This window comes from Numida meleagris, chromosome 12 (assembly GCF_002078875.1).
Source record: "Numida meleagris isolate 19003 breed g44 Domestic line chromosome 12, NumMel1.0, whole genome shotgun sequence".
NCBI classification, from domain to species: domain Eukaryota; kingdom Metazoa; phylum Chordata; class Aves; order Galliformes; family Numididae; genus Numida; species Numida meleagris.
In genome coordinates this window covers 3,854,096-3,867,225 of record NC_034420.1, presented here as the reverse complement: position 1 = coordinate 3,867,225, position 13,130 = coordinate 3,854,096, and the positions used below count along the sequence as shown (strand labels likewise).

Below are 13,130 nucleotides of genomic sequence, written 5' to 3'. Positions count from 1 at the left end.
AATTCAATAGTGTAATTAAAATCTAAATTCTAGTGCATATGCTCAAGAAATCAACGTCATGTTTTTTATCAGGCAACCTGAACTTTGACAAGTTCCAGTTCCAAAATCTTATTTGACATTGTCTTAACATAGTCCAAATATGTGAGCTTGTGTGTAATACGGTACTTAAGTTCTAGCTACTTGAATGAAAAAAATCCCTAAGCTTCAGAAGTTAAAAATGTACATGTACAGCAGACAAGACAAGCAGCTCTCCTGGGCCTGTCTTCTGGACATAAAAATGCAGGGCAGACATATCATCATTGTGAATTAATAGAATTCCTTCAAAAATTAATGGAGCTCTGCTGCATATCACCAAAAGCACTGCCAGCTCTGCCTTTCACCATGTCCAAGGTTTCTGTAGGAGTTCCACTGTGAATGCTTCCAGAAGTAGATTATTGTGTTTCAAAATGCACGGGAGCCTCTGCCATCTCCGCATAGGAACTCAAGGTTTGTTTTTACAACCTAACCACACAATTATTACTTGTTTTCTTTGTCTGTCACATTGTGGTGTGATGTCCAAAGCAAAAGGAACAATGAAAAGTGCAAACTAACCACGTCAAGCCTTCCCAGACTGGGAGAAATGCTCAAAGTGGGAAGGAACACTTCTGAACAACCTTCGCTCTCCAAGAGGCAAAAGGAAAGTTGGCAGCAAGGTCAAGTCTCCTACACAACTTCTATCATATACAACAGGTATGCTTGCTGAAGAGGTTTGTAAAGAGGGGAAAAGGGCATTTTGCCCTTATACGCTATGACATACTGCTGCAGGTTAGAGAAGCTTTAATATACTCCCTTTTCATAAGGGCACAATGTCAAAAAAAAACCCTGAAGTACTGTCAGCTGGAGTTTTAAGAGCCTGTTCCCAACTCTACTGTATTTAAATCAGTATCTAGTATAAGATTCAGTGGAGCTCAGCTCATCACCTCCACATTTTGTGCACCACAGTACTGCAGAGCACTGTGTACTAACGGAACACTCTGAAAGGAGGTTATTATATTAGGTACTCTGAAAAGCATGATAAAAAGACAGAAAAACCAGTCTTCCTTGCTCAGAAAACAGGTAGCATCAGTGACAAGTGCTAATGAATGTCCCACTACAGCTAAGTATCATGGAACTTTCCAGAAAATGTTTGAATGGAAAGGTGAAAAGGTATTCTATTTGTGCTGGCCACCAAGCCTCTCACATCCTCTCCAAACAAGGACCTGATACATTGCTGACTGAAGCCACTGGGAGTCCTTTAATCCCTGCATTTGGAGCTGAGACCATTTACTTCTAGGAAAGAGGAACTGCCATGTGAACAAAATTCTGATTTAGGGCTAGTGTGTAAAAACAAAGCAAAACAAAAAACCAAACCAAACCAAAACCAAAATCACCAGTTAGTTAACCACAGAGGTACACTGCATCAAAAGAAAGACAGAAAGCCATATGATAACTCTTAGTGCACATGGAACTGAAATTGGATGATAAAATAACACTAAAGATGTGTAATGTTACAGGATCTAACCTTCTGCTGAAGCAAGTAAAGCAAGAGGTAAAGAAAGAGGCCGTGTTTACGTGGCTCTATTTTCCACATATAATGAGTGATTCCTTTTTTTTTTTTTAATTTCACTTAAAATAGCATGGAAAAATGACTGTTTCTATAAACTTAATTTCTCATTATAAACCTGAATTCTTGGAGTGCCCCAAAATATCCAGTACTCCTGTCACTGCTGACTGACATTTTATGCTCAGTGTAAAAATATTTGATCCATTCTGAATTTGGCAGCCCTGTATATTTGGTGAAATTCTTCCTTCATGAGCAAAAATAGATCTAGATTGTAGGCTTCTGAAAATTTTAGCAGAATAAAAAGACTTTGTGAACAAACTGTCAATCAGTACCATCAAATGGCTTTATTAATGTTTTCCTTTTGCAAAGGACAAAATACATATTATAGGTGAACACTGAGCAGGCATCTAGCCCCTATTCAAGCAACTTTTAAAAACATTAAACTGATAAAGGTCTTTTGAATAATGCTGTAAACAGTATTCATTATTTGATTTAACTGCTTCCATTAAATTCGGATCTTGGCTTAGCTACACGGTAGATCTATAGAATTAAAGCACCAAAAAATCTAAGAGAGTTTAATTAATGTTTGCATACATGTGGAGAGATGGTAGAAGCCCAAGTCTATGAAGGCTATGGAGTTTGAAGTTCAGAAAATTAAAATTTGGATATGATTTCCATAGCTATTAGAGGACACAAGTAATGACATATCGAGGCCCCCAATGCAATACAGTCTCCAAAAAAAGAATATTTGAAATCTAAAAATGGATTTTCCTTTTGCTGCTAGTATTTCCTCAAAAGAAAAGACCTTGGAAAAGCATAAGTATTTCAGGATTCCTGTTTGTGTTCTTCATGACTGTAGTAAACTCCCCGCTGTGTGGAAACCACAATGGACAAGTCAGTTGCATCTATACAACCTCCTTTCTGAATTTCTTGCTATCTGTAATCTTATCACTTCAGATTCTGTCTCAGTTTCATGGGAGCACTAATTCACCATGTTAGCTATATTTTTCTCTAATACTTAAAAATCATCAACACAATTATACATATTGTTATATAAAAATTACACTAGCAGAATGTGGAAGCTAGAATTGGAACCCCATCGATAAAAATTACTATGCTTTTTGTACTTGATATAATGGACTGGCAGCCTCCATGACTAGGGTAGTTGATATCTGGCATTTCATCAGCCTGCACCAGTTTACATTACAGTTTCAGACTTCAGGTTACAGAGGGAGAGAGAGGAGAGATGGGAGGAGGCTCAGAACCCAGCAGTTTACGGAGGAATTAAGTGCTCTTTTCAAATAAGTGTCTCACTGGCCTCCAGCCTTTTAAGAGCAGCAAATAGACTGATATTACAATTAGCACAGAATGGTTATGGAGTAGAAATGAAGAGTTTAAATGTCACAAGCATTTAAAATAAATTTTGGAATGACTAAATAAACTAAATCTCATTTGCACTGACACCCATTTATGGCACGCTAAGTCGTATGCTTTATTACCTCCTCACCTATCCAATTGCTTTTGCAGAGGTTCTCTTCTGTCAGAAAAATTCTAGTTATTAGTAAAAAAGTATTGATGGATTTCAAGAAAATCTGACAGGATTTACTTGTTAGAAGTCTGTGGTGACTTTAAATCCTTTTAAATATGGCAGACATGAAACTATTGATCAATAAACAAAACAGTACAAGTATTGCAGAACTGTGGGTATGTTATGACCTTTTGTGGTGTAATTAAATAACCCGCTGGAACTTCTTACAATACGAGGACATCTGAAATCAATTACTACTACATGAGCTTTTACTGGGCTCCACTAACAAAACCTCAAAAAGATACCCAAAACAGATGTATGGCTCTGAATAGTGCTTACAACCCAGCATTCAAATACAACTGGACGTGCATAGTCCTGCAGAGAGACATGAGCAAGACAATCACAATTATCTCCAATTTTATCCTTCCTTAATGATGGCAAATACCCCACTAATGGAGAAAAAATTTGTATAAATGCGTTTATTCTATAGAAATGTGCAGTAAATGGTTTATGCTAATATTTTCATCCTTGGTTGTTCAACAGATTTTCACTGAGCACAGCATTAAGAATTTATGATTAGTGACTTAGGCCTCAACTGATGATGTTAATACCATCAGCTTCATTGTATGCAAAAATTGGCTTGTTATGAATATTCATTATTTGATTCAAGTTCATTGTTTTGTTGAACATTTCCAAACAGTAAATTTAACCGTTAAAAATTCATGGCTAGTGAACGTAACTCTTCCATAGGCATACTCAGTACTAATTGGTTTACAAACAAATATTGAAGAATAAAGAAGAAAATATCTAACTGAAGCGAAAGGAAGGCTTGATGTAATAAACAAAGCCTATTTATTCTACAAAAGTCCTATTTTGGATGTTTCAAGATGGTAAAGTGAGACCACTGAAAATCAGACCTCACATCACAGTGTTTTACCCTCAAAACACTAATTACAATTATTTCATTAACAATGACAATGCCCAAATGGCATGAAATATTTCTAAATGAAATGGAATAAAGAAGAACAAAGAAGCAAGTTCACCTGCAACAACCGAGGTCTAACGGGTAGATTTGTTCTTCTGAAGGATTAATAAAATTGCAATAGAATCTGAGACAACTTAAGTCATTACAAAACTACGACAAAGCTGCTCTTTGAATATCTTTCTCCAGCCTGGCAACACAGGTCTATTTTTCTAACTGCAGCCAGAACTTACCTTCCTGACTATGGTGTCCTGAGGAGAGCTGCTAGCATGTTTTTGGCTCTCTGGGTTTATATACATTCTATTTGCTTTTCCAAAACAGACTAAAGACAAAAGAAATACTGTCACTAGAAAATCTTAAGAGATGTAGTGCTTCTGCAGTCCAAATGGCATCTGTGCACAGTAATCTCATTTAAGCCAACTCCACAATCGGTATCAGCAGTCTGGAAGGTGCATACTTAAAAATAGGTCCAGAAATGATACAGTGACCTTATAAAGGGCCCTGCCGCCCTCAGCGGTTCTGGCGGGCTCCAGAACATTCCCAAGGGTTCTGGAGGGCTCCCCTGTGCCCTTCTGCTGCCTGTGCCACAGCTCATGGTACCCACCCAAGTCTGCACTGAGCACCATGGTGCGTTCCCACTGAATACCAAAATACCATTACTGCACTGGTAATAAAACAAGCCACTATTTTTGGACATAAACATGAAGCCTAATCACATTATTATTTGTAGAGCAACAGTTCAAAAGCCAAATGGATGAATAATTATACCCAAATCTGCCATTTTTAAACAAGCATTTAAGAACTACACATACTGCTCTGGGGAAAGAAAATTCCAGAACAAAAGTAATCAGACTGAAGAGGTACAAACATAATTGTGTGACTGTAAAACTAAATTTACTGTAATTTAAAGCCAATTTTAAGCTTTGGTCTTCAAAGATATATTAAGTGCCTGAATAAATATGAATTTTACCCTCACAGTTGCATAAATAACACCATATGTAGCATTTTGCTTATGAAGCAATGCAAGAAGTAGATTCTTAGAGTATAAAAACATGTAACTGCTAATGCTACAGTAAAATTAAATTGGCAGTGAGAAACTTGGTGGAAACAGACAACGAACTCAGGTAAATAGAGATGAGTACCTCTGCAAACCTCCTGCAGGATCTCACTTCTGGAGCAGCTAATGAATGCTCAGTATCGAAACATTTCTTTAGATTGTTAGTTTGTGCTACCAAATTATAACAGGAGATAAAAATTCTATCAGAGTTCCACTAAAAGTTTCTAAGAATATTCAAAGCATGTTGTTTTTTTCTTTTTTTTTGTTCCAAAAGGCTTTAGAAGTTATACAGTACTGAAAGTTCTTATAGACCCCATTGTAAGAGCACTTACTGAATCTCTGTTGGTCCTAAAAAACATCAAACAACAGCGAGAAAAAAAGAAGATATTTATCTAATACAACTCACGGGTCACACTTTGGGAAAGAGGTCAAATCCAGACAAAATGCTTCAACTCACTTCCAAAAGCAATGAAATAGCCATATAATGAGGATGTCCACAAGGCAAAAGGTGAGAATTCACACACACACAGAAAAAGGCCTCCTCTTCCGACCTTGTTTCTGCAGCTTCCTGTGACCACTAAGCCTAAAGGCCATTAGCAGCCCTACTCTGCAAGAGCTGGGGTATGCTGCATGGAGAGAAATTACCCTGCTCCCTCAGGAGCAATCACTGCTGCCCAGCACTGGCAAAGCTTGCACCATTAGGAAATATTCCTCCCCGCTTTTTAGTTTCCAGGGAGCACCAATCTTCCATGCTGGCAGTACCTCTACATCCCATGCTGAAAGAAGCAGACCCACTGCTAATTATGCAGATATACCATTGTGCAGCTTTTTAAATAGGAACAGATGGGGAGGAGTTCCCCTCTCCACACACTTTTCCTTTGGCATCTTCTGAATGTTCTCATTAAGATACTAAGCTTGAGGAGTGATATTTTTTTAGTTACTCATTGTTGGTTTTCTCCTCAACAATATGCTATGAAGTTACTAAGAGAAAAAATGGAGAAGGACAATCCACTGAGTTTTGTGGTCTGGGCCAGACAGTAACAGCTATATTTTAAGACCATTTGACCTCACCTAAACAAATAAATCTGCTTCCTCATTACAGCTTCCAGTCTGCATTAAGCAGCAGGAAGCTAACATATTTTCATTATATTGTATCTCAGCTGCAGTTTCAGCATATAATTCAGAAACTAGATCTTCAACCAAGATTTGGATCTATCCAGTATTTTCTTAAATTCAGTATCAGTTTATTAAGCCAGAAATCACTGCACATTTGGCTCTTTATTACTTTCTTGCCTCAGCATCCGATTGATGCAACTCTTAGTGAACTTTAACTGATTTAATGCAGAATTAAGAAATAAGGTGCTACCGATGGTGTGACTTCGTGAACCTTCTTTTTCAGTTTGCAAAGCTTTACAGATGTGCTAATGCAAGTGAGAAAACACTCCATGACTTGACATAACTGAACAAGACATAGATTAATTTCAACACCAAGGAGTGACGAGCAGGCAGAGGAAAAATCAAGGAGTAATAGTACAACTCATGAGAGAGAAAAATGAAATAAAAACAATATCCTAAGGGGACCTGGGAGAGAGGGAGCAGAGAAGGACAAATAGACAGACAGAAAGAGGCCAGAAAGAGGCCATGAAACATCTGAGCATGGCAAAGAAGCATGGTTTGATCCAAGCAAAGACTGGAAGGCTCTGAGGTTTACTGATATGACAGCACACACACACAGAGATGCTTCTCTGCTAGTTAAGGGAATATAAACAGTTCCCAGGCATCACAGTGCAGGTAGTATTTCAACTGTCATCAAATCTTTGCTCCCCTCTCTCCTGTCACAGCAATACGGCAGTGAATGGCAGTGAATTGCAAGGTTATGGTGGAGAGAGAGAGGGGAGGTACATATCCTCCTATTTGCAGCTCATCAGCCGAGGCCCTCACTCTGTGGTGCCAGGTTAGCCCCTCCCACAACCACTGGCTTTTTTAGGAGCCTGCAGCACCACACACTTCCCAGAGTTCTTGAATCAAAGCAGCTGCACAGGGGGAAGAGCGGGCTTGGAGATTTCTTTGGGAACAGATAGATTTAAGGCCCAGATCCAGGCAGGCTGCTCCATCAGGGGTGGCTCTGGAGGAGAGATTCCTGTCCAAGGAGGAGACAGCTTGCTGAAGAGCCAGCCAGAAGGCTCTGGTGGGCGACGAGACTGCCAGAAGTGTACGCAGTGCTCTCCCCAGTGTTGAGAGGCCAGCCAGTCCCAACCCTGCTCGGTTCTGTTAATGACCCTTCCCCTGCGTCCTCAGAAACACAAATCCAATTAGACATATTTGCAAACCTTTCTCCAGGCAACTGCACATTATTTAATCCTACACATTAACCTACAGTTCTCCGTCAAATGCTCAAGGGCATGAGCAAGTGAGATCTGGAATAGCTTTTCTACTACTCACCATTTGCCTGCAAGTGCCATTTGAATTAATATTTTTATAATTTACATGCTCAAGCTGAACAGTATTTTTTGAAAAAAATTTGTTTCAGTTTACACAGGTACCTTGGCACATAGCTCTGATTTGCTATGTTGAGAGACCTTGCACACAGTGCTAGTAAACCTGACTGTACTGGACTGACAGCACTGTGTCCAGAAGGAAGCAGGAAACTTGGGTTCCAGTTATAGCACATCTCCATCACTGTTTCACTTCTTCTTTTCCAGCTAACATTATTCCTTGCTATGTAGCATTCAACATTTGTTTCAGAAGCAATGTTTGTCATAGAAGGATAAAAAAAAAAAAGTATTTTTGCATAGGATTCAAAGAGCAACCAGAAGTTGTTGAATAGTGTTATTTTTCTACCTTCCCTACATTACTTCATTCTCCTCTTTCTTCTTTGAAATATGCAGCAGTACAAGCTTTGAACCGGAGTGCTCTGATAAAGCCCATTTTACAGTGGAGGAAAAGTTGAGATTTTTCTTCTTCTGTAATGTATTCCCACTGCCATAAAAATACAAGTACTTGAAATGCTGAGCATGTATTAAAACAAAGTAGTTCAGTACACTGTATTTCAGCACTTCGTAAGTATGATGCAAAGAAGCTTTCACTGCCAGCTAGAGGGTAGTTACAGTGATTCATATAATCTAAAACTGTATAAAATTCCTTTGCAGAGGGACAAGTTCAGTCCACCATTCACCTCCAGTCCTAGTGTGACTTCATAGTCAAACATGAACAAATTAAGCTGTAAAATTGGGAATAAGACCTGTAATAAGGAGCAGGGAAGATTTATGCTCTCTTTAAACTGACTATCCATGTAGGGTTTTTGAGGAAGCAGAAGATACTAAGCTGAGTTCTCTGCTAAATCCTCTACTAAAATGAGCTCTTCAGATGTACTGCTTTTTCAGTATGTGTGATTTCCCAGATGAAGGCTAAGGGATACAGTTTATGAACTGTCTCACTGGAAGCTTCTTTCCTTTAATTTTTATTAATTTATGTTTTAGTAAAAAGCAGGACAATTTTGAGTTCTCTTTTACATTCTTGGTCCAACATGCAGCTGCTAAATAATCTTTTCTCTTTTGGAAGTCACAGGCTGCACAGAAAACTCCATTTTGATGAGTTCTGTCCATGTTAGATTTCACGTTCAGCAATGATTATCTCCTTTCCTGATTTAAACCAATTTTTTTTTTCTTTCAGATCACTGAATCATAAATCCTAATAACTGAACTCATGCCCCATCTGAAACTTCATTTTGTAAGACAGACATGCTCTAGTTACATCTTTGGTAAAATGAGATTTTGCTAATAGCTCAATCAATTATCCCCTTATTTTTATCCTTCCTCTGCCAAGATTGTTAGATCTCTAAATTTTTCTTTTTGCTAAGCTTTTGATGTATTTTTTTGTTTGTTTTTCAGATATTCTGGGCATCTTCAGATTTCCACAACTGCACAGAAGATGCTCAGCCCTCCTAAAAATCACACCGCAAAAATCACTGGTGCACAACTACATTTTCCATGTGCCCATAACACTTCCTGCAGCCTCCAGGGCTGGACATTAATTTACCAGCTATGATATAGTTAAGCTTGGTATCAAACATTTCTTCTCAAAGTAGAACCATTTCTCTCTTTGTCACATGTAGAAGAACTTACACACACAAGAGTCAACCCATGCATCAAAAGGAAACTGCTTTAAGGGAGTGGACTCATAGATGGCAACAGGCAAATAAGCAAAAACAAATACACAACAATATAACTAATCCTTGAGACACCTGTTACACAGTTCTTATATTTACTCTCTTTTGAAAGACTTACATGTTTTCAAACATAAGTAACAAACAGGTAAGTAAAGTCAGGTACCAAAATATATTGGTAGGTGTTTTACTGTAATGTCAGGCATGGTACATTTAAGTACAATGCAATTTCCATACAAAAAAATTCTGTCTTCTTCAACTTAAACATCGAAGATGAGTTCAGGGGCTTTGGGACTTATTATGCTAAAACTTACTATATGCTATATTGCTTTTATTTATTTTGTTTGGCTAATCTACGGGCCTTTAATTTAAAATACGCATTAGGAGGGACCTATCCTCTCCAGACACTTACATAGGCTTGGCACTAATGCAGCTGCTGAGTGCTGACCTGCTGCACCTCCACGCTTACTTCCTGTCTGATTCGGGTCAGTGTTCCCAACAGTAATTTTCAGTGAAAGAAGTGACCATAACTGTACCTCTTCCTTCCCCGTTTCATACATTTGGCTTATCTCTTAAGCCCACAGAGTGTTTGGCTAGCCTGACTGCTGTCACCACCAGTAAGTCTGGATAACATACAAGTGGTGTATGCCTCTGTGAATCCTGTAACACCGCAGTCTAACACACAGGCTGCAGGCCCACAAATTTTAACATTTTGTCTGCCAAACTATCTCCAAAATTGTGTCTGATATCTTCCCTTCTTTTTCACAGCATACATACTCTTATGTCTTTCTTCTGCCAGATCTTTTCCCTTCAGTAGAATTTAGAGATTTCTTTTTCCAATTTTTCTACATTTTTTTTCTTGTTTAAGCCGTGTTTCTATCACAAAAGCCAAGTGCAGATCTGGAGACTTGACGAACAGGCCTAATATATAGACGCATGGTTTGCGAGTTGGCCATCAGCTTCATTTATATACAAGGAATCTTGTAGACAGGGAAACGCTTTGGCTCATGAAGAATCCTCCTTCAGTCTCTGGCATAAAATCTGCCCCTACCATTCCATAATCCAATCATTTATCAGCAGACTGAGATTAGCATTTTCTATTTCCTTTCCTTTATATTCCAGTCAGCTGTACAGCTCTTCCCCTGAGAAACACCAAATTATCTCCACTTAGCTGATTTCTTTTGCTGATATCATTGCCAATACTGAAGGAAAAAATAACAATTTGAGAACTGAATTATTAACTGGAATCCAGTAATTCACATAAAGCTGAGAAAAACAACTCGATCTATTATTACACAGTTTAGCTATGATAAAAATAAGACAGCATTGCTACAGAGTGGCATTGAAATACAACATAATAATTTTCCATTCCCTGTTTTTATGTTAGTATCAATACAAAGTCATCAGCTGACACAGAAACAAATTGGTATCGTTACCAGAGCAGACAAAGTCCTTCTTCTGCACCTCGGCCACAAGGAAGCCCCGCAGGCTGACCGGCGCCAGGCAGAAGGTGAACTGCCCGATGGTGCGTCGCTGCCGCAGCCAGTCGGACAGCCAGGCCAGGTGGCAGTCGCAGTGCAGGAAGTTGGAATGCAGCCGCCTGCAACAGAGGGAAGCACCACCACGTTACCAGCGGTGTTTTAACGGAAGACACAAAGCACAGCAAACAAGTACAAGGCTGCCTGCCTCTTCTCCGCAGTGTAACAGGGATCAGTGAAGGTTATTGGCTCCAGCTCAGCCAGGTCTCAACTGTCTACTTGGCCATACCGGACACAAAGAAACATCCACATAAAAATTCAAACTCTTTCTCATAATTGTGCAATCATGACCATTCTGCAGAAAAGAAGATACTGAATTTAAGAGGCCTCCAAGTAATCGTTTTGCCTGTGACTTCATTTCAGAAATAACTGCATGAATGAGATGATTGGAGTGAATTTTAAGGATGCCCAGTCTGAAAAAACAGATGATAGGTAATTCTTCCCTCCTCTCTCCTTTTTAAGTAAATAAGAAATAGTAATTAAACAAAAACAAATCAAAGACCTGCTGAAGCTATTGATACCTTGCATGTTCCCTTGTTGCCTGTACAAATTCATCAATGCTTTTTTTACTGTGGCAATTTAAGACAAGTATTTAGATTCCAGACAGAGCTTGTGATGAAGAAGGGCCCTGGGCAGTGCAGCCCCATGGCTCCCTTCCACCCGCCTCATGCCTGGCACTGCAGACTTCCAGAGGCATGATCACATTGGGAAAAAATAAGTCTGAGACATTATGATGCATTCAGAGAGTGAATACGGTATTTTTAATAGCTACTAAATTTTAGGTCAAAACAAAGGCCCAAGATGTTAATTATTTCACTCTTTGTAATGAGTCATATATTTGCAGTGTTATAGCAAAGCTGAAATGATAAAATGGATTGAAAACGCTGTCAGAAATGGTTAGATAAAGCATTATTCACTGATATTACAGGCATTACACACAAAAAAGACAACCAGCAGAGAAGGTGGCTGTCTGTCCGTGAGCCCTTCCTGCTGCCCAGCCCCAGGCTGGCCAGCAGGCCCCGGCCTGCATGCCAAGCTGGGCATCCACAGCTGGAGGGTGCAGACCTGGGACTGAGTTTGCTCTGTGGAGATGGAAAGTACAAGTCTCCTGGGAGCACTGTGAAGTGTAATTGTTTTAGACGTATGGCTACAAGACGTTGCTTTTTTTTGATATTATAAAGCTATTGAATCAAAACTGCAGTAAGTTAGATTTCTGGTAAAATGCATTGTTATTAATCTGCCTGGAACACTTCGTGTCAATTGAAAGCAAATAAATACATTTACAAAGAAAGGAGAACAAACAACATCCAGTCAGAAATTATCCTAGGTATTCTGTTCTAACTGCTAGAGCAAGCATTTCATTTACATGCTCAGAATATTATCCCTTCTCACCACAGCAGTCAGCAATGTTGGCGCGAGCCGGCTTCCTTCAGGAGCTGGAATCTGGCTCACCCCACGCCACTCCCTGCATCCTGGCTGTGGTAGGCAGGAGGGAGTATTGCATTTGCTTTTCACAAAAGGGGCAACTTCCCAGTTCAGTGAGTTGTCGAGGATTGTTTTGCTTTTCCTCTTATTAAATGTGCATAATTTGTTTCTGGGTTTTCCAGTGTTAGTGGTATGAACTGTCACCCCTTCACCAGCTCCTCTGGTGAGAGCCTCAGCAGAACTCTACCTTTTTGTTCATAGAAACTTTCTACAGTCTGCTTTTGAGACTAGAGCTCAGCCTGTTGAGCTTAACAGGGCAGCCTACCACAATGTATTTTCTGATAATTTTATTAATGAATATAGCCACAAGTAGTTTGATACACCAATTCTCTGTAAACATGAAAAGCACTGAAGTGATTCAGGACATTTTCAGTTAACCCTTTAATAATAATAATAATAAATAAACAATTCCCTATCTCAGCAGTCACTCAAAGTGCAGAGATAATAGGATACTTACCATTAAGCAAATAAATATGAGGGACATGCTTTAATATAAATAAAGCCGTTTCAAGCAGAGGAAAGCAGATCAATAAAAACTAATTCCTGTCACTTCCAATCAAGGTTAAAAGATCAATGGAACTTAGCACAAGAAAAGACAAGACAGTTAAATAAAAAAGATTGGCACAGGAGAGTTGCTTCTCTTAAAGAATTCCTGAAGTGCTTCAAATCTTACTAGCTTTTTATTTCTTTTTTTTTTTTCCTGAGAGGTCACGTTCAAGTTGAATACGCTCTTTATTTTTCCTGCTCTGTTCTTAAACGAGCAGATTGTTTTGAGAGCCATGACAAAAAAGCT

General features: G+C 39.0%; 1 protein-coding gene across 3 annotated transcripts in view; it reads right to left on the bottom strand.

The window, feature by feature from the left end:
* SLIT3 (slit guidance ligand 3) overlaps positions 1–13,130 on the bottom strand; it is a 536,914-nt gene that overhangs the window by 172,787 nt on the left and 350,997 nt on the right. For all 3 annotated transcript variants that reach the window (XM_021410240.1, XM_021410241.1, XM_021410242.1), the window contains one exon: positions 10,751–10,914. In XM_021410240.1, coding sequence (XP_021265915.1) covers positions 10,751–10,914 — 164 coding nt within the window. The remainder of the gene's footprint in view (positions 1–10,750; positions 10,915–13,130) is intronic.